This window comes from Canis lupus, chromosome 11 (genome assembly GCF_011100685.1).
Source record: "Canis lupus familiaris isolate Mischka breed German Shepherd chromosome 11, alternate assembly UU_Cfam_GSD_1.0, whole genome shotgun sequence".
NCBI lineage: Eukaryota > Metazoa > Chordata > Mammalia > Carnivora > Canidae > Canis > Canis lupus.
In genome coordinates, this window is record NC_049232.1 from 12,919,916 (window position 1) to 12,942,138 (window position 22,223).

The 22,223-nt window shown below is 42.9% G+C and overlaps 1 protein-coding gene across 1 annotated transcript in view; it reads left to right on the forward strand.

Annotated features, from left to right (window-relative positions):
• PRDM6 (PR/SET domain 6) overlaps positions 1-21,492 on the forward strand; it is a 103,301-nt gene extending 81,809 nt beyond the window's left edge. Inside the window, exons 6-8 of the mRNA XM_038551971.1 lie at positions 3,591-3,933; positions 12,484-12,660; positions 19,642-21,492. Of these exons, the coding sequence (XP_038407899.1) occupies positions 3,591-3,933; positions 12,484-12,660; positions 19,642-19,756 (635 nt within the window). The 3' untranslated portion in view covers positions 19,757-21,492. The remainder of the gene's footprint in view (positions 1-3,590; positions 3,934-12,483; positions 12,661-19,641) is intronic.
• Positions 21,493-22,223: the final 731 nt, after the last annotated feature.

Consider the following 22,223-nt stretch of genomic DNA (forward strand, 5'->3'; position numbering starts at 1 on the left):
ATTTCTTCCTATCCTTAACTTTTTCTTCTCTCTCCATTGCCTGCTCATTTAACTTAGTGGGATTGAACTGAGTCACACTTATAGTAATGGAGCATACCAAAAGTAGAGTGTCATTGTTGCTACTTATGTGTTGAAACCATATTACCTTTGCTCTGAGGTGTCCCAGAGAGAGGGAAATAATGAGACAGGGCATAATTTTATTCCAACTGTCTGCACCGTTATTGCCTAATATTATTACTACCCCAGATCCCATATATCCCAGATTATTTTACAAACTGGTATAAATTTTTCTTTATTACCATGTTGACATTGAGCATTAAAGTTAAATTCGTTTGCTCACCAGTTCTCATGATTCATATAAAGGTGACGGGACCTTAAACAGTTTTTGAAAATTAATGTATTAGGTTATTTTTCAGGAGAAGTGAGAAGTCAGAATTTATAATCTATACTTAAAGTCTCCTTTGCGTTAATTTCCCCCAAAGGTGTTACAGTCCTCTTCCCACAGTGAAGCTTCTGGCTGGTGCTCCTGCTCTCAGACATGTTGATGACATCTCCATTCGATGATCTTTTCACTGTGTCTTCCCATTAGTCTGGGATTTCACACCCCACAAGAGCCTAGCATTGCCTGAAAATGTGTGGGTTTCCCTGTGCTTTGTTTCTTCTGGATTAGTTCTAAACAGGCTACACAAAACGGATTCTGCCCTGATCCGTGACAATGCTGCTGTTATTTCTCACTAAAAAAGTGCCAAACCATGGTAAAACATTCCTCTTAATCTTTTGATTCTTATTTAAAAAGAGTAGCATTCTGTGTGCAATGTTTTTTTTTTTTGGAAGCCTAGAATGTGCCGACAGATTTCATATGGATTATATACTGTTGCCTCAGAAGTCGAAATTCCGTGTAAATATTTGTGTATAAAATAAAGATATGCACATAAATGTGTATAGGTATATATATGTATATATCGCATATATATGCTATATATGTTTATACACATAAGATATGGTATTAGCTATAAGATTTTCCTTTAATTTTTGAAGTACAGCTGGTAAGCAGTGATGAGATAGGAATATGGCCAGAGAAAAAATGCCTTGGAAGTTAAAAGGCTAAAGCTTCTAGCTCAGCTGTGTCCTTGACCACATGTGTGACCCTGGGCAAGTTCCAGTATTGGACCTTCTGGGACTTCAGATTTTTTTATTTGTAGTAAGAGAGGATTGACTTAGATCAGTGATTCTGGAACCTGATTGTCCATGAGAGGCATTTGGGGGAGCTTCTAAGAGTGCAGATGTCCAGGTCCTATCAAGAGATTCCGATTCCCTGTGAGTATAATGTATGTTCAACTCTTCCCAGGTGTGCAAGACTCTTGCTTTCTTTTCCCATCCTAAGACAGGATGGGCCACGCTGACAGAGCCCTGTAGACAGAGCTGTTCCTTTTGGTAGATTTGTGTAATAGCTGTGGTTATGCCAAACACTCTCTGGGTTGGAGTCGCTAATGGCAACACACCATTCCCTCTGTGTCTCCACCACTCATGGCATCTCCCTGTCCACTCAAGCACAGAGCCTCCTGGTGGTCATGGTCCAATACCATTTGCTCTTTGTAGTTGAGCTTGCATGCTGCATAGGCATCTCAGCGGGGGTCCGTGGCAGGGAAGGATGAGAGCCCCCAGGTCATTTGTGTCCTTCTGTGTGGACATGAACCAGTGGCCAAGGGCCATCATTTACTTCTCATCACCAGTCTTTTTTCCCATCAACTTCTTCAAATTTGGGGGTCTCTAATTTTCTTCTCTTGCCTGCTCTATGACTGTTAGTCCTTCTGACCCCTGAAATAACCAATAAATACATTTTATTGACACAGTAGTTACTAAAACAAGAATGGTAGTTTTAAATCATACTAAGTTATGTTCACTTCTATGGCTGTGGGTTGACCAGTGAGTGCATGAGATAGATTGTTAACACCATAATGACTTTAAAAACGAAAACTATTTCACATATATTAGGTTCCCTTCCTTGGAAATGTTTCTTACTTCTAGTTCTTTCCCCACCATTGCAGTTAACATATCTTCCTTCATTCTAGACTCTTCTCTATAATAAGAGTGATGGCTGCCTTGTTGATAGGAGGCCCTGTGATGGATACTTTCATTTGCTCATTTATGTGTTATCACAGGGGATTTACAGATGAAGCCAGTGCTCCTAGGACTCAACATTTATGGAGTGGTAGCCATGGCATTTCTACTTACTATCTATGCATTGACTCACTCAATTCTTAGGGTGACCGTTTTACAATTCACCAAGGACAAAATTGTGGATTTCAACTTCTGTACTTGCCAGCAGTCCCCAAGCCCATATAAATGTAGAATTAAGACAGAGGCAGGATCCCCGGGTGGTGCCGCGGTTTAGCGCCTGCCTTTGGCCCAGGGCGCGATCCTGGAGACCCAGGATCAAATCCCATGTCAGGCTCCCAGTGCATGGAGCCTGCTTCTCCCTCTGCCTGTGTCTCTGCCTCTCTCTCTCTCTCACTGTGTGCCTATCATAAATAAATAAAAATTTAAAAAAATTTAAAAAGAAAGACAGAGGCCATGTCAACCACTTAGCCATGCTGCTGTTACTTTGGAGATCGTTACTCCCACTGTCCTCACTTTACAGATGGAGAAACTGAGGCACCAAGCTATATATATATTTTTTATGATTTGCCTAGGATCACCAAGCTAATGAAAGGTAGAATCAGGATTTGAGCCTTGGTCTTCCTGATTCCAAAACCCAAGTTGCCAGCACCATATACTCTTTTGCCCCTCACAAAGGGGCTGCACCCCACCTGTAAATCACACCTGACTCAGACCTACCCTGCACACATTTCTCTTGCCATTTTCTTGCTTTTTTTTCCCTTGCTATTTCTGTACAGAGACACTCTGTGTCTATATCCTAGGTCTGACATCCTTTCTTTACTTATTTGGACTTTAAAGAGCCTCTGAGGCCTACCCCCTCTTACACTCCTTATTCCCACAGTGTTGAGAACCCATGCCCTGCTTGGCCAGCCTGTCTCCATCGCCATCCTACCAAGAAGGTGCCAGACTTCCATCTCTAGGTGTCTTTCACATTGTTCCCTTCATCTTGTAGTCAGTTTTTCTGGAATTTCCTGGGCTGGCAAGGTCCTGTGGAGGGCCTGAAACCCTGAGAGCTTGGATCTCTGCCTTCTCAACATTGCTCGGGGTTAGCCTCTGTGGCTAACCACCCATTCTCTCCTGTTCTTTTGCGAATTTTCCCTTCTGAGCTCCCTCTAAACTTAGGGCATAGTGTGGAGCCTCGTTATGGAGTCCTTATGTCTCAGCTCGTAAGTGAACTCTGGGAGGCAAAGACAATGTGTGAACGATCCTGAGCATATAGTATTTGCTAAATAAACAGGCATTGAGTGAGAGAGTAATCTATGGCTGTCGTGCTTTCCCTCTCAAGTCAAATAGGCTATTACTATGTTAATTTGGAGTCCAGAAAAAATTTTTAAATCTTGTTGATATATGGGATTTTTTAAGTGTGTGTTGTTGTGCTTATTTTAAAAGCTAACAAAACTGATCTTCTAATACTATTACTGTTCTCCCAGTAAATGTCCCGTCAACGGTCATGGAAGCCATGTGCAGACAGGACGCCCTGCAGCCTTTCAGCAAGAGCAGCAAACTGTCCCCAGCAGCCCAGCAGCGCTCTGTGGTTTTCCCGCAGACCCCCTGCAGCAGGAACTTCTCTCTCCTGGATAAGTCTGGGCCCATGGAATCGGGATTTAACCAGATCAACGTGAAAAACCAGCGAGTCCTTGCGAGCCCGACTTCCACGAGCCAGCTCCACTCGGAGTTCAGTGACTGGCATCTCTGGAAATGCGGGCAGTGCTTTAAGACTTTCACACAGCGGATCCTCTTACAGATGCACGTGTGCACCCAGAACCCCGACAGGTAACCCCGACTCTCCCTGCTCCCCACGTGTCTGCTTAGTGAGACCCACTGCTTGCCTTCCACCAGGCTCTGGGTACCTCTCCTCAGGGCAGTGGGGGAGGAGTGGAGGCCCTATGATGGGAGGTGTGTGCGTCCTGGAAGGACGGAGATTAATGGTGGGGCCACTGCTCCACTTTTTCGTTGAGACGGGCTATGGGAACGGGAATGACAGTGGTTGCAGGGAGGACTCTGCTCTTGCCTTCCAGGTGGTTCTGTCCAGGTCCAAAGGAGAGCAAAGTAGACAACACATTTCTGAATATCATAGATGGAAAAATGAGGTCAGGATAATCAGAATCCTCTCTGTCTTCCTAAGATAATATAGCTGGCTGCTCTGCTTGCTGTCACGGGCATTTCAGGGTTCACCTCCAGTGTGCCGTGGGTATGAACTTAATTAAGTACTAAGAGGTAATGAATTGGAATTTTTTGCTTAGTACTATTTTTCTTCAGAGCATGCAAAGCCATAAATCCTGCAAAGCTGTCAAAAGGAAATACCTACTCTGCTAGTGATGTGGAGGAAAACAGATGCCACTTATTCAATAAACTAATATCCACACAGAAGAAAAATGTTGACTAGATACCTCAGAGTCAAAGTTGGTTTGAAAGTTTGTCAATAAAGAATTTTATGGCCATGAACTGAGGATGAAATTTAGCTGAACAAGTGAATTAAAATTTCAGGTACTCTGACGAGTGGCACAGTAGATATAATGGAACTATTATTTATGAATCAAAACTGGTTTATTCGACAGTCTTGATAGCTGGGAGCGCAAAAGACAAAAATCAAAATAATTCAATAAGAAAGGATTGTGTTTTCTCTTTCATGTCCTATGAAAATTTGATTAAACCCAAAATATCTAAGAATAGCCTTGAAAATGCACTTTGAATGGAAAAGTGGAAGAGGATTTTTGGAAGGAAGATAGGACACTTAGGAAAAAAAGTCTTCTGAATTATTTTCTTAATTTGGCTACTGATTAACTTAAGCCACTCAAGCTCTCTTTGCCTTATATTCTACACCTAGCCGTCTGCTCCCAGCCGTGCAGAAAACCCAGCCAGGGATACAGAGTGGAAGTGTGCTGGAGAGGGGGTGGAAGTCATCTAAAATAATAAAAAGAGGGCAGCCCAGGTGGCTCAGCAGTTTAGCGCTGCCTTCAGCACGGGGCGTGATCCTGGAGACCTGGGATCTGGTCCCAGGTCTGGCTCCCTGCGGGGAGCCTGCTTCTCCCTCTGCCTATGTCTCTGCTTCTCTCTCTGTGTGGCTCTCATGAATAAATAAATAAAATCTTTTAAAAAAAATAATAAAAAGAATCCCTTTTAGTGTACATGTACACATATATACATGTGTACAAGAATCCCTTTTAGTGTACATGTACACATTATATATGTGCATATGTTTTTATTTGTGCCTTTCTAGAAACCACTTGCTTAGCATCAAGCATTGTTGTAATTAATTAGTGTTGAAATGGTTGCATTAGGGCTGTTATGGCACGTGGGTCTTTACAATCTTTTATTTTCCATAGGAAAAGTGAAAAGTAAAAGTAAAGTCTGGTGAAAATATCATCATACCTCCAAACATCATAGTACTTTTGGGTTTAGAGGTGATACAAAAGTTTCTAAAATGTTTTCCTCACTCTGAAGGAGTTTTCTTAGAAAATTCCTCTCTCTTGCAAGTATACATAGGGCTTCAAGATCTATCTATTCAAAGTTTACAATGCATTTTAGTAGTTTAAGTATAAAAGATATATTAAATTGTATTATCAAATTGCTTTCTAAATTGAGTGCATTCAGATGTATGGATCTGTTATTTGCATGGGTGCACTGTTGTCATAGGAATTGAACATGCGAAGTAAAATGACATGATGGTTGGGAGTTTCTGGATACTGGAACACAAAGCTTAGCTTTGAGTATGATATGACTTCATGCTGAGTATCACATAAAGCAATGAAAATATGTTACGGTAAATTGATACTAAGACTATTTTGTCTGACCCAGGTACACTTAGAAAACCATATGTGTGTTATGGTTTGATTCCCTACAAAGTCTGTCCCATAAAATAATAGTGTCATAATTTGCAAAACATCTATGTAGACCATCAAAAACATGTCTGACAAATGGACAAATGTACATATACAAAATACATTCCTATGAGAGACCATTGGGTCAATGCTGATTCCAAGCTAATTTAGAGCTATTGGCAAAAATCCCAGTGGTATGAGATTTCCGTCCTGTGTTAGGCTCTGATGGGTTTATTTGACTCAGATGCTCAGGTGTGGTGTGGCCAACCTTCCCAGATAAGGTGGAGTGATGGGTGCTGGTTACCTAGGTAGCTAGCCAGAGTGGGATCAGATTACTCAAGAGGTGGGTTCCTTCTCCCTTCCCTGTGCTTTGTTGGTGACCTCTTGAGAGGTGATCACCAGCTTTCATGCATCAGTTCAGTTTACAATTTATGACTTCAAAAAAATTAGACTCTTTACAGGGAAAGTAATAAAGTACAATGTTTCTGAGTAATGAGGAGGAGATGCTTGAAATACCCCAATCATATTCCAGATTGATTATTGGAGGCAAGGGGCAAATAGTGGAAGATACCCACTCACTCTGATGCACTTGTTTCTCTCTAGATACCTAATATGCTGTTAGCCTCTAGGACTGGAATAGGTCTTTTCTCTTGTAGAACCTGGAATGCTGTCTTTGTGCCAGCAAGTTTGGAAAGTAAAAGATACTCTCCATAATACTTAACCACATAAGTGACTTGCTAAATAGGAGAAATGTATAGAACTATATTGGAGCATCAAATTTCTCTCTGATGGTCAGGAAACTTGAAGCCTCTTATTATCCACATGGAGAATTACAACTGCAGAATGTACATATTTTCTTTAGTTATTGACTTCATAAATCAGCTGGCTTTTCGTCTTTGGCAGTTTGCACCCATTCAGCCCTATACCAAGCTTAGAACCCGCCAGTCTGACACCATTTCCCCTCTATTTGCAAGACTCAAACGCTTTTATTTTGATAGGAAAACCTTGCTAGAACCAGAGGCAAAAAAGAGAGACACCGAAGACAAAGTCAGAAGGTAAACAGGTTAGAGTTTCAAACAGATCCAAATTTGAAACAGGCCTCTGAATCCGAGGTCCAAAAGATTTTTCACTCAACGGATGGAGTATTTGGCCATGAAACCCAAGACATTTGAACCTTCATCAAAGAGACTATATTCGTGAGCTTTTCCATGTGAGAGACCATCAAAAGGTCTCTGCTTTGATATAAAAGAAAAGGATCTGGGGACACCTAGGGTTGCCAGCATTACCATTTTTCATTACTACATTATTTATACTCAATGCAGAAAGAAATTCCAGTTGACCTGGCCAGGTAAAAATTAGCACTAAAGGTAAAAGCACATCCATGAGGGTCCAGAATTATTGTTTCTTATTTTGTTCTGTTAATATTAAACAAACCCATAGTTCTCGTCTTCCTTTTTCCCAAGCTACTGACTTTTTCTCTTCCTGAGTAAATTCAAAGGGAAGAAGATGTTAGGATCTAGATCCACCAAGATTTTTCTTTAGGGACCTCATAAACATGTGGGGTTTTGCGTTAGCTTATGACCTGGGCTAGGACAGCTTAAACCCCTTTTGCTTGAACCAGGAGTTAGAAATCCCTTTTCTCTTCTCTTCTGTTTTTCTGCTGCAGAAACTTTCAACCATCCCACTGGGGGGGCTCCAGAAAGGGGTAAGCAAACCCTTCACTCTTGGTGGATTATTTTCTTGGATGAACATGTGTTCTTTTTATTTTCTGCAGAAAGTGTCTTTATAATGCTTATCTTTATGTTGTGTCCTTTTCTTTTCTTCTGTTTGATTTTTGCGTGGCACATGTTTGCCTGTTAGCCTCCTGGGTACCTGGTCAGCTGCTCATGTTTGTGTTGTTTTAAGTATCATTGTTTGTGATCGGATATGGTGGCATCAGGGGACAAGGTGACCCTGGAAGGTGCTGTTTGGTGGGAGGAGCCTGGAGATAATCCATCCCGTAATAGTTTCTTTGCAATGTGTCAGTGTTCTTGTGTTTCACCATCCTCATCCACCATCACCCCCCAACGCCCCCTGCCACCTCCCTCCCACCCCGCCCGCGAGTGTGAAACTTCTCTTCTTTCTAGGGCTCCATGTTCTCCAGATCCTTTGGCTCTGCGCTTTTGCCACTTTCCTGAAATCTTTCCTCCTTCCATAGAGCTGCATTCTTTTCTCACTCCACCCAGCCCCGGCCGTGACCTAAGTAGAGCTCCCTTTGAAGTCTTGGAAGGTTTGCACGTGGGAAGACTTGACGCGGGGCAAGGAGAGAACGTGGACCCCGCCGATCAACTTTTGTCCCGGAGGCTTTCGTTGCCATGAAAGAAAAATCAAAGGATTAATATTTTAAACCAAAGCACACTTAATTTTGTTAAATGTTTCATCCTTTTTCTCTGTGTACACCAAACCAATTACAGACTCAAAGTAAATGAATTGCACATTGCGCCGGCGAGTAATCTTTGGCAGCGCTACTTACTGCCAGTTACAGAGTGCCAGGGGGTGTACGAAACTGTCTCGCCTCTCTCTCTGCTTAAAAATGTACCAACAGTAATAGATGTTAACTGACTCGACCTAGGCCTTTGTCTGTTTTTCAGTTTTTTTGTTTGTTTGTTTGTTTGTTTGTTTTGTTTTGTTTTATTTTTTACTGAGTACTGGGCACCTTCTCATTTTTCATGAAGCCTTGACATATCTGTGTTGGAACTAGTCACACACAGGCTAGGTACATTTTTTTTTTTTTTTTGAGGCTAGGTACATTTAAAGCAAAATTAAGTAAAATAGCACATCCCTTTCTCAGCCACCCTAATAACCACATTTCAAGAGCTAAACATGAGCTGTGTGGCTCCTGGCTTCCTTATTGGATAGGATGGATAAAGAACGTCTCCAGCATCGACAACAGTGCTATAGATGCCTCGAGTAGTAAAAGAGCAAGAAGTTTCTCTGGTTTGGAGATGTCCCCTGGTGAGGAATGCTGGTTGCGTTTGTTTGGCAAATAATGGAAATATGGTCTGTATGCGGTGACTTGGGAGAATCAGGGTGCTCTAGAAAGGAGGTTCCAATTTAGCTGGGAATCTGGAAAGAGAGGATCTAAGCACAGAGACTGCTAATGTCAACTCTTCCGAGCTTCTGCTGGTAGGACACATCGGAGGGAAGGGAGGAAGAACTTTGGAGTGGAAACTGATTGTATCTACAAGTTTAGTAAAGTAAGACTTACCTTTTGGCCAGACCCTGACAAGTGAATGAGAATGTTAGTCATCAGAATACAAAGCCTAGCGATGGCAACAAATCCCAAGCCTTCAAAACCCTTAACTCCTGTGGCCACTTGTTCCAAGGAAGATTCCATAGTGGTGATAAGTGTTTTCTAAACCCTACCCTCGGGCTTGGAGATTTCCTTTTGCCTTGAATGTATGCCTTTGTCCTTAGGTGAAACCCAATAAAGCAGTCGGTGTTAACATTCCTTTTGGATCATTTCCTTTTATTCATTTTTTAGGAAATAGTGAAAATCCAGGGAAAGAAGGACTCTTGTCCACTTGCTGTATGACTTTGTACTTTCTCAAGGCTGACTTTCTATAAATTTCTAGGCTGAGAGACAAACTGTTATTATAGTGGCAGCTGGAGTACACACTTCAGTTTAGAATTCTTCATAAAGTCAGCTTCTGCAAAGATGAATGTAACCATGTGGTGTAAAATCTTATCCTTCGAGGTACCTAAGAATGAAAGAATATCAGTTTGTTTCTTGAGAGCAGTTAAAGTAAGGTTTGGGTCTACATTTTGGTGCCAAATTTTCTTGTTGCCTTGATTCTCAACTGTATACTAAGTAAGTTTAAATCGTTCATGTTCTAAGCATGCACACACACGCACACACACACACACACACAAACCATAAAAGACTCTGTGTCCAGGGAACTGGCTGGTACACAAAATAGAAGATGGAGGTCAGATTGTTGTTGCTGTGTCTCATGGGGGGCTACATCTTGGACAGATCCTCCAGCATTGATTATCTGGAAGCAGGAACAGAGCATGATGGGATGCCAGAGAACAGCTAGTTCAGTCTATCCCTCTTAGAACAGCTAGTTCAGTCTATCTCTTCTTAGAGAAGTAAGACAATAATCAGGAAGTCAAGTTGATTTGTCCAAGTCCCACAGCCACCTAATGCTAGTGGCTGAAGCAAGACTCTTCTTTGCTATCTTCCCTTTAGTCTAGACCCTTCCATTCAGTCAAGCTAAATTCCACCAAGTTTTTAAACCTGTGCCTTAGGTCACTGGATACCTAGCAAAGGGGATGTGTGAGGATCCTATTTGCCTGTCCTCAGAATTACCTGGATATGAGAGTTCAAGATAAGCCTCTCTCTATTTATTTCTGCTCTTCTGTGTGCAAATCTTTGCCACCGAGACTATGAACATCAAAAGAATGGATTGACTTCTGACTGTAGAAAATAAATCACCCCAACTTTTGACAGCAGAGTTAGAAAAAAAGAAAAGATTAATTGGCTTTATTTAGTGGCTTATTGTTTATTGTGATAGCTATTAAAAATAGATAACCAGAGGCTAATAACTTTTAATGGTCCCTTCACCATTAGAAAAATCAATTGTCAGGGAATATAGCATATATTAATAAATTATTTTGTTTATTATCTTCCATAACATTTTACAAAGCTCACTCCTGAGAGGATTTCTTCTTGAGGAACACTAAGGTTAACGGTTACTACAAAAAAAAAAAAACAGACTTGGCAGGAGGACATTTGCATTTACGTACAATTTTAATGGCTTTCAAGGCATTATTTAATCATTGCAATCACATGCACGTGTAATTTATCAAGATTGATAAACTCCTTACCAAGGACGCTTATATATATTTTTTGAAACTTGTTTGAGAGCAGTTAAATAGATTTCTAAATGTAAGTAATTAAAATTGTATAGTATTGAGTTATTGACCAATCCTGGACTATTAATCAAGCTAAAAAATTCTACAATCAGAGCTCAGTGTGCTGAAGCCTAGTAAAATAATAGTATTTGTGTTCAGTGAGGCAAGTAGCCACAATTAAGCACTTCGCTTGACAAATGAGAGGGTACACTTTATTTTGCACTTAATTGAATCGTTGTACAGGCTCGCTCACCATTGTCTTCTAGCCCTTCGTTTTGGTTTCTGGTCTTTGGTGCTTATGCATTTGTGGGAGGCAGAGCAATTAAGTCTCCCTCTGCCATTGGCTTTCTCAGCGTAGTCAGAAATGTCCAGGCCACAAACCAAGGGCTTTGTGAGCACTGTTCATTCCCTCATGACACATTATTAATTTTCTTAACAAAAATTTTGATAAACAAATTAGAGCGCTGTCAAAAAATGATGTGAAGTAGCTTCTAATGGGGGGAAAACTCCAGGTTTTCTATCACTCACCGGATTCTGCTTAAGTCAGCAGCAGAACTTCGGTGGAGAAGAACAGAATTTTAATCTATTTTATGAAAACCCCAAATTGATTTCCTTCTCATGAGCTGGAAAGAATGTTCTCTGATAATCTTGCTAATTATCAGGTATTTGTCACAACTTCCTTCCATTTGCTCTCACATCACCATCATCCCTTCTGTGAACATAGTGACATCCCGTCATTTCTGTGCTGCTATAAATCATTGTTTGCCACCAAATTAAACTGGGGAGCTGAAGTTTAAGGAAAAAGACCCAGTGGATAGATGTATGTGTGTGTGTGTGTGTGTGTGTGAGAGAGTGTGATTGTGTGTGTGTTTGAAGAGTAAGCGCAAGTCAGGATTGCTTTTACAAAGAGACAGATCTGGGTACTCACCTGTGTCAGTCCACACACTCTCAGATGACCCCCAGTTGAGGTCCTGCTTGCAGACCCCAAGGCAAGTGAGCATATCTTTAAACCCGCATGCCGCTTGCTGACTTCTCTGCACAGTTTGCCTCAAGGTAACGTCCACACCCCCTACAGTGACCTTGGCCTTAAGAACTCGTTTCCAACTTGTTACCAATGAGGACCATTTATCCTCAGTTTTCTGAACTGGAAGAGATAGTGACAGATGCTTTTTCCGTACCCAGGAGGATTAGCATGAAGGTGAAAGTGGGTAATTGATGAAGCGCTTTGAAAAGTTTAAAGTGCCACAGAATCAGGAGCAATAGTTATGTATCTCCTCTTGTAACCTGCTTAGCCAGGGCTCCCAGAAGCCTGCTAACATCTGCCTCGGGTGGGGGTAAAACCAGGAAAGTAAGGGTTCTTGAAATGGCAGGGTTAATACCAGAAAGGAATACTCGTCTGGGAACTAATGTGCCTCGGAAGCTCTGTGAATTGTGTTCCCGTGGCAACAAGCACGGGGTCCTCGGGTACCCAACAGCCAGAGCCCGAGATGCCGTTTGCAAAACTGAGGAAGTATCACCAGAAAGTTCTGGCCCTTGCCTCGTGATGCTGATTTGCCCTGATGGACACAGGCCAGGAATGACCAGGCAGTCTCTTTATTTGTTTCAGACCTTATCAGTGCGGTCACTGCTCCCAGTCGTTTTCACAACCATCTGAGCTGCGGAACCACGTGGTTACTCACTCCAGTGATCGGCCTTTCAAGTGTGGCTACTGTGGTCGCGCCTTCGCCGGGGCCACCACCCTCAACAACCACATCCGAACCCACACTGGAGAAAAACCCTTCAAGTAAGTAGAGCCTGACCCTGGAACCTCGTTTCCCCTCAGCCTTTTCTGAGAGCTACCAGATGAGCCGGCACAGTGCTGCTCGGTTCAGCCAGGGGGTGGAGAATGCTGCTTGGGAGCTCAGCGTCCAGGCTACAAGAGAACCTACCTGGTTAGTGATGGGCATTTAGGAAGCGAAGTCAAGAAACCTATATACTGATCCTGGCTGAAGCTGTGCAGCCATGGACACAGAACGATCTTTCTGGATCTGTTTTCTCATCAGTGACATCAGCAAGTAGGAGTAAGTCATTTTAAGATTCTTTCTAGTTCCTGAGAATCTGTGCTTCTAGAATTTAAGCTGGGAGCCCCTACCAGGTGCCACCTTTTGGCCACCAGCAAGCCCATGACCATCAGTGAGGTGACCCCCACGTTTAGGACATATAAATAGTCATCCCTTGGGAAACTTGAATGTTGTAGGATTCTGGTGGACTCTTTCCTCCTCTTTCCTACTGTTAAAGTGGTTTAAATCTGTGATAGCAGCCAATTTGTGGCTTTTATGGTGTGACCTTCTGATCTCAGAATTACTATGTTGTGACCCAAAGCAAAATGAAACACACCCACATAGAGGGCACTTCCCAATTCTTGAGGGTCCAGGGAATGTGGAAAAAGATAGGACTGGACTCCAAGGACTTTGACAAAGTAAGGGCACCTGAACGGGAGATTCTTTCTAGATATACAGTCATGAAAACAGTGGACATCTGATTCATGCAAGGTGGCCTGTTCCTTCACTCATTCATTTATTCATGTGTGTGTCATCCACTCAGCAGATACTTACTGAGCATCTCCTTTTGTACTGGGTACCCAGCAAGGTGCAAAAGATACAAAGGTGAATGAGACCTTGCTCCCCCAGTCTTTGAAGACCACACAGTTTATAGGGAAGCCCAGTTAATAAACTAGTGTTACAACATAGGATGTAAAGTATAAAAGTGAAGAACAGTAAGACATATACATACAGAGCTGCAAGGTAGCACAGAAATGAAGTCATCTGTTCTGTCTGGGAGACGTGATGTTCAAGATGTGTTTTGAAGGATGACTAGGAGTTTTCCAGACATACAAAGGAAAGAGGCATTTCTGGCAGCCCAAGCCACATGTGGAAAGACTTGGGGAGCATGAACCAGTACATGTGACATGATCGGTTGTCTCAAAGCCACTTCCACTGTCTGTGTAATCGACTCTTTTCTCTTCACCCCTCTGCATATCTCTTTACTCATTTACTATTTGGTGTTCCCTGGTTCAGAAGGAAAATTCAAAGATTTGAATTTTTGATTCTACACGTAGATGTGTAGCCTATTTATTTTCTTTAGGACAAGATCAAGCAAGAAGGGAGGTGACTTCAGGTAGTAGGAGATGAATCCCCTTGCTCAGTCTCAGCCTGTGAGTCTTTGTAGAGTCTTACTACCCATGGTTTTCCTCTTGGACCTAGTGGCATGGTACATTGTTGCCCTGGTGCTCGACCTGAGGCTAGGTTTGTCTCAGGGTAACAGTCCTCGGGCCTGGGTCCTGCCTGCCTTGGTGTTTGCCATCAGAGGGAGGAACTCATAAAAGGTTGTCAACTTCACTTACCACCCCAAGAATTAGTTACCTTTGTTTATTATCCTTAACTAGTTTCATCATGGTTTAATCTATGATGTTAATAGTAAAAGGAGTTTTAATTTTTGTCCACGTACATGGGTGCAGCTTGTTCACTGCACAAAAAGCATCTGGCCAAATGGACAGGAAGAGGTCTAAAATAAAGCCTGTGCTACACCAGCCAAGCTGGACCCTCTAGAGCTGTGATAGCCCAAAGGGGCCACTTTTTTCTAATTTGCCTTAAGGGCCAGTGGTTAGCACAGGTACTGGAGTTGCTATTACAGGTGTTTGCATCCTGCACAGTAGACTTTGTCATCACCCTCAGGCCTGACTCTCAGGGGGTTCACAGATTCTACTTCATCACTGCTCTGGAAGTGGAAGAGGACAGTGGCCCAAGTCCCATGCCTTTGAGCAAAAGAGCTTTTCAAAAGCAAAGATGCAGGAGGATTGACGATCCTTCTGGCCCCCTTACATTAGAGAGGGCAGCCCGACAGACACAGTGCCAGGAATCAGATTGATTTTTATCTTGTTGCTGTGTAAATAGATTTTAGTAATTAATTGAAGAGGTTCCAGGGTCAAAATGGGAAATAGATTTCTATTAATGTTAAGGTGTTACTTATGTGTAACCTCGTTGACTCCACTCAATTTTTTTTCTCTAACATCCTATTTTTGTCATGTTTCCAATAGAGTTGCCGTTTTAACTTACTTTTAATTCATCAGATTAATATCTGAGGGGCTTTAATAATTGCATCTTCTTCCTTTCATAAAATGTGTTTTTGTGACCATCACCTAATTTCATCTAGAAAATGAATTAAGGAAAACCAAGAGTTGGTTAAATTAGAGGCTGCGTACACCCTTTGGTTCGTTCTACTTCTACTGTTATTTGGATAGCTACATGCTGTATGTAGGGTAGGGTAGGGTTGTTTGTTTTTTTTTCCTTTTGGTTTATCAAATATATATTCCCAGGGGAGAACTGAGTGTACACCCATTTTAATAGTGTAAGAGTTAAACATCTTCTAGGACATGGAAAGCTAAATCCTTCAGTGTATGCAATCTGATCGTTCAGGATTGAACTATCCCAAGGGAGTTTTGGGAAGCTTCTCACCATAGCTCACAGATCTCCATCCCACGGACATTTGTAAATATTATGAAGATACCCTTTTACAAGCTCATAAAACAAACATTCAAAAAACTTTTGTTGCAGATTAGTCAATAAAACAGATTTCACCGCAACAGTTAATTTTACTACCCCAACTAATGGGCATTGGCTTAAACAATGTTACAAAGAAAGGAAAAGACCTCATAAAAATGTGGAATGCTAAACTGTATGCCTCAGGCAGCTTCCACAGAGATGCCCCAAATGGTCAGCCCCCAAATTGTCCCATCCACCCAGGGCCCAGCAGGCTTTCACAGAATTCTTAGGGGCCTGCCATGACTGGGGAGGGCCCTTGCCAACATCTAAAATCTTAAGATGGGATGTAGGTGTAGGCAGATCAAGATCACTGCCATCCAGAGAAGGCTGGAGAAGATCCGACATTAAGAGATCAGAGTCTCAGTCCAGGCTTTGCCTCACAATCTGATTGGCTGCGGTCCCACAGGAATACTCCACCCCCATGAGGCAGGTAGATCATGGGCCTGTGGGCAGGCAACTTAGCTGTAAAGTTAGAACTTCCAAAGTAAGCACATAGGAAAAATTCCTACCAAAGGGGCATAAGGAAGGCCTTGGCTTTCAGTTTGTACGGTGAGACTGGAAGTGATGGACAGGAAGGAACAAAAGCAAGACATCATTTCATTTAGTGGCAATTGCCAGCTCTTTACTGAAAAGAGGACAGAAAGAAGGAGGGAAGGAAGGAAGGCAATTAATTGGCATATAAAACTTACTCTTTGTAGCGAGGACTCCTTTCTGCTTCTCTTCCTCAATATAATCTCTGAAGATTTCAAGGGGCTGGGGCTGCTCTGCTCTGATGGGTCCATGTGAACTGCTTGATGCCCAGCTTTGGAGCATGGGAAGACCACCAGGTCTTCCCATAGGAGAGGCTCATCTCTTCATGTTTGTTAGAAGCAGGGGAAAATACTCATCAGTATGTTTTTGCCTTAAGTCAAGACAGATTGGCTCACTATTTAAAACAACAACAACAACAACAACAACAACAACAACAAAGGATATTCCAAAAAGCATCTAATATTTTAACAAGATTTAGGCAACAGAGCAAAGAAAAACAGCACATCAGTAAATATGCCTTGAGCACATCATATGCATAAGCCCTGTGCAACTGGGTTCAATCCAAGAAGTATTTGGTGACAGGCTGCAGACGCACAAAAAAAAACCTTGTGGGTTTTCTCTGTATTGGAACTTGACATCATTTTGGCCTCTCAGTTTCAGGAGGTGATTTTTAGGCTCCCTGTACCTATAATTTACCCAGCCATCACATTAAGTAAGGAATGACTTCAAATCTAAAAGGAAACCATATCTAACTAAGCTACCCCTACTCATATAAACTTGGGGGCTCTCTCTATGCCAGAGTATTCGGGTGACTTATACCTCAGCATTCCTGTGACGTACCCTTCAAGGCTGTGACATCCCCAAGATGAGGAAGACCTGTATGCAAGAGCATTTCTTTGCTCCTGCTCCTTCCCCTCATCCTTTTCTTCTTCTTCTTTTTTTAAATAATAAATTTATTTTTTATTGGTGTTCAATTTGCCAACATACAGAATAACACCCAGTGCTCATCCCGTCAAGTGCCCCCCTCAGTGCCCGTCACCCATTCACGGCCACCCCCCGCCCTCCTCCCCTTCTACCACCCCTAGTTCGTTTCCCAGAGTTGGGAGTCTTCATGTTCTGTCTCCCTTTCTGATATTTCCTACCCATTTCTTCTCCCTTCCCTTTTTTTCTTCTTATTCTGCTTGCCACTGCATGAAGTGCGGGGTTACAGGTTCCCAGTCACTTGACAGGGTTGGAGCTCAGGGGTCATTCAGTGCCAACCCAGAGGAAATCTAGCTCTGACTTGCAAGAACCCAGGTATTTGCCTGGAGTCTTTCTAAGGAGTTTCATTGAGCTATAAAAATAACTCATAAAGGAAATTTTTCCAAAATTAAAGGCAATGAGCATAAAATGGAGGCTCTTCCTTCATTTAAACGGATATTTTTTTCTGTCTAGCTCTCTTCGCCTCGTTGTTTGGTAAGGAAGCAACCCCCATAGATACACATACCTGCACTTGTTTCCATTCTGCCTTGGAGCAGATGGCACTGGCGATGATATTTGGGTGAGGGTCCAGACAGACCAGACTTGGTGGATTTCCTTATTTTGGGAGTGTGAGCCCGTTAGGCACACTGCTTGAGAGAAACAGAGATCTGAAGATCTCTGTCCCGTCAGGATATTTAATGATCACATAGAGACATACACTTTGCCTTATGCGAAGGATGAAACTTCCTACCTACGAATTTTTCATATTCTAATACCCAAGATTTTGAGAAGTGTGGAAATGTGACACGGGTAAAAGGGCTTTCTTCCTAATTGTTCCAACAGTTCTCTTTGAAATTGATTCTAAAGCTTCAGAGGTTTTTTTATTTTTTTAAAGGAATATAATAATTTGAAAGTTTGTCAGCAGTGAAAGGTAGTATATTTTGACACACCGATCTGGTAACTAATCAGTTTTCTAATAAACAATCAGCCGTTCGCTAACATGTCATCAGCACCTCAGGAGCTCTGGAGAGAGGATGAGCTGCCCGTGGACGTTAATGAATACACCAAAAATCATTAGCTGATCAATACTTCTGAGTTATTTTCATTGAGCTGATAGGTCTGATACATTAAAGCTGACATTATACATTTGTCAAGATCACAGTGCAGTTTTTAACAGTAAAACAGGCCGCTAAAAATATTCCCAGGAAGACAATCAAAGAAACACAACTTCTTCACCCTGACACATTCAGCTGGCACAGGCGCTCTGAAAAATCCAAGCATGGTAGTCAAGTCCCCAGCCTCCCAACATTAAAAAAAAATACACAAGAACCCCCAAAGTGGATGGATGCATTCTGGTCTTTTTAAGGTAATTATCTCTGTGGCAAGGCACTTTGTGTGATGTACTTTAAAAAAGTAGAGAGAAGAGAGGACTGTCCACCAGATGATGTGGCGCACAATGGAGCAGTGAGGACTTTGTCTGGAGAGCTCTAGCACAACCCAGTAGCACAGAGACCTGAGACCAAAGGTTGCTTCATTTGAAAGAGAGACAAGTCTGTGCAGCGCTCCTGAGTATCTTTTCCTTCAAAGGATTGAGGAGAAGGCATTGAGGGGATGGCTGTGGTGGCCTCTCTCCCTAGTGCGTGCTTGGCTAGTGCTGCACACAGCCCAGACATGCAGAATCGTGTCATGGAAGTCACCGTCTGTGCCACTTGCTGCTACAGTTTGCCTGTGTGCATAATTGTAGACAACCAGAATCACAGCCACCCCAGAAAAACTAGAAGCCACCATTGGATGTGTGCATGTGTGTACACGAGTTAGTTTTTTTTTGTAGATTGAGTCCCCATCGAGCTAGTAAGTGTGTTGCATGGGAAGTGGGTCGAGCTCACGGTCTCTAGGTTACAATCCTTGTTTTTTTTTTTTTTTTTTTTTTTTTTTTTTAAGTGAAAGACAAAAGATGTTCTTGAAGCAGGATGCCAGTTTTCTCCTCATCAGACACACTGACCCTTAATTATGGCATACAGGTACATTCTTTACTGTACCTTCCAGAAGGGATGAACTTCTAGAGCCAAATATGTGTTAACTGTGAATTTTTCTGTCTGCCACCCCACTCTGCAAACACTCCTTTGGCTCTGCGTTTTGGTCACGCTGTCATACTTTTGCACAAAGGCAGCCTCCCGCACCCACCCACACCGCCCCCCAGTCCCGCAGACTGATGGACTGCTTCCTGAAGATTCCACATTCGGAGGTGGTGGCTCTTAGGCCGCTGTGCTGAGGGGAGGAGAATGCTCAATTCTAAATTAGCAGCAGGTGAAATTCTATTTGTCATCAATTTCTCTTTGGGGTTACGGAGCAGGAAACTGCAGACAAGCTGCTGCTTTGATGGCTCACTCCTAAAAATCTCTTTTTGTTCTTTATCTATTTGAACTGACAGTGATCAGAGCTGCAGCAGGACAGGACTCTCTGGAGAAATCACCTTCCCCCTGCCTATTGACAGATCCCTCTGTTCCGCATCAGACGGGCTTTGTCCCATTCCAGGCATCCAGGCCTTGGAAGGAGCCACCAATTAAACCTCTTGAGCCGGTAAAATCTGAAGCCACTTTGGAGTGTCTGTTCTCATTAGGCAGGATGAGAGGAAGCCCATCACCCTGCAGGCCCTGCTCCCCGGTCTCAATTTTCTCTCTTGCCTCCACCAGGTGCGAGAGGTGTGAGAGGAGCTTCACGCAGGCCACGCAGCTGAGCCGGCACCAGCGGATGCCCAATGAGTGCAAGCCAATAACCGAGAGCCCAGAATCAATTGAAGTGGATTAACTGATTGACTGGTTGGAATTAAACTGCAAGGAAAGTCATGATTAAATGTCATGGACACTTAAGCAAAACCAAAGATTTCCTCTGAGTAACTTTCAATCAGTCCCAGAAAACCAAAAGCAGTAATAAAATAAGTAAGATGTTCAGAGATATTGATCCTGGCGTGGAAGTCAGACCAGGAAAGAGATTATTTATTTATGACTAGGGATGAGACTTGTTTCGGTGGACAGTGAACCCGGGACGGCGCCCCATTTCCCGTCCCACTGCGTATTTGCTTTGTTTCTAAAAAGCTTTTTTAAACTGTTATTTAATACCAAAGGGAGGAATCCTGTGGGTTCTACGGCCCACACTTGTGACTAAGAACTCACAGGGACTTCTTTCTCGTTGCACCTTTTTTTAGTAGCATGATTCAAGGATACCCATTGTACAGACCACCCCCACCTCCACCCCACTCCCTGCCACTTGGGTGCGTGTGGCCTGTCACGGCTGCCCCACCAGGACCACAGGACCAGAAGCCAGAGCCTCCGGCCGGGTCAACATCCCTCGAGGACCCTGAGGGGGGTCTGTTTCTGTGTTTTCCTATGCACTTTCTACGTCACTTCTTCCATCCACCACCCTGGTCTTGATGCAGAAGAGCCTGGAAGAGGCAGGAAACGAGGTTCAGTTTCAAAATTCAAGGAAGAGAAGTGGGGGACCTCACTTTGGCCTCTCAACATCTCAAAAACATTGAAAATGTACAGAGCTTCATAATGCAGTATATTGTTCCAAAGTGGCTAGTTGAGAAGATTTTGTTTTCAGTAACATTTTAGCTTAAAAAAAAAAACAAAAACAAAAAATAAAGTTCTTCGGTATGAAGGTGACATAGAAGGTATGAGGCTTCAAGGAATTTTTTCGTTGTGTCCCTGGAGGTGTTGAATATGCGAGCAGAAAGGGTGCCCTGCCCCACTGTCAGTGCCCTGGTTCTGGCCCTTTGCTCTTCTGTCCTCCTGTAGGTGAAGCCCAGGACACCCCTTTGCCTTCCCCTGAGTGTCAGGGGAGCATTTCTGCAGGAATAAGTGACAGTAGCCCAGACCAGGAAACAGTGTGAGAGGAGGAGCCCCGGAGGGGGCTATAATAGAACAGACTGAGCAAGAAATCACTCCCTTGTATCAATTGGACTTACTTTTTCCTGTCCTCTGGCCCTTGACAGGGCTCTTCTTTCATCACCAATCTACTGAAAGAGGAAGGATGGAGTCCCTAATTTCAGTGTTCTTTGATTGAGTGCAAGGAGAGCGGGTGAACGTCAGCTAGCCTGCTAGCAGTTCAACAGCGGTGCCTGGTCATGTCCCATAAAATGATCCGTGACCCAGGAGGAACTGGTGGCTTCTGTGCTCTTGTCCATTAGCTGCCAGCATCATGGCAGGGACCCGGTCTACCTTGTAGATGTCTTGATCACCTGATAGCGTAACACAGTTCCTTTAAAGGAACTCCTAGTCTTTCAGCCCTCCCATGGTCTTCCCTTAACACATAGACAAGACACAGGACTGGCTACTGGAAGCAGGGGTACTTGGTGGTTCACTTGAGTTGGTCCTCATGGCTTTGGCTCTCAGAAAAATTCTTCCTTCCCTTTATAATTTTGCTTTCCTGTCCCTGAGCTCCCACCTGCTACATTTCAGGTGAGGTAAAACGGGGCCTCATTGATTGTGTTTGTAATTCATTTATATATATACTGTTAAAAAAAAAAAACTGAATCAAGTAAATTTGTAGATCTGATTGGTTTTATTAAAGGATTCATGGGTTGGGCCACATCCTATCTGGCAAGCAGAGAGATGCTCCCCAGAGTTGGATTAAGTAGGAGGTTTTCATAGGAAGGAGGGTAGGGCAAGGAAGGTGTCAGCAAAAGAAAAGGAAGGATTCTTTTAGGCCAGGACATCATCTTTTTTATGGGGGGGCAGGGAACTGGCAGGATTTTTATCATGCAGGGGTTACCTCCCTAGTGCCAGTCAGGAAATTCCAGATTGACTCTTAAAAGGTTATGTTCATGGGACAGTTTGAAACTGTAGTTAAAGTCTTGGTTGCCTCTTGTAGGGGGCAAGTGACTCCATTTTGGGCTTGTTGTTTATCTTTTTTCATAATATGTTTATATTTCAAAATAATCTCTAAGATTGTGAGCTCCAAAGAGGAACTTGAACAGTCCTGACCCCCGAAGTCCACAAAGCCTAGAATGTTCCCTGCCTCCATTCTTTTTGGGCTCTTGGTCACAGAACTCATAAGCACTCTGTGCTCCTCTGTAACTGCTGCTGATTGAAAATATTCCATGTAGTACGTAGGAATGTCTTCCATTTTATAGTTACTTTTCTTAAATGGTAGAGACATGTGCCAACAATGTGTGCCATTGGGAGGGGTGGAAAGAACATGGAGCCATATGAACTGGAAACCTGTAAGAAAATAGCAGGTTGGCCGTACAGAGGAGCAGGTGGTTTCATTTATT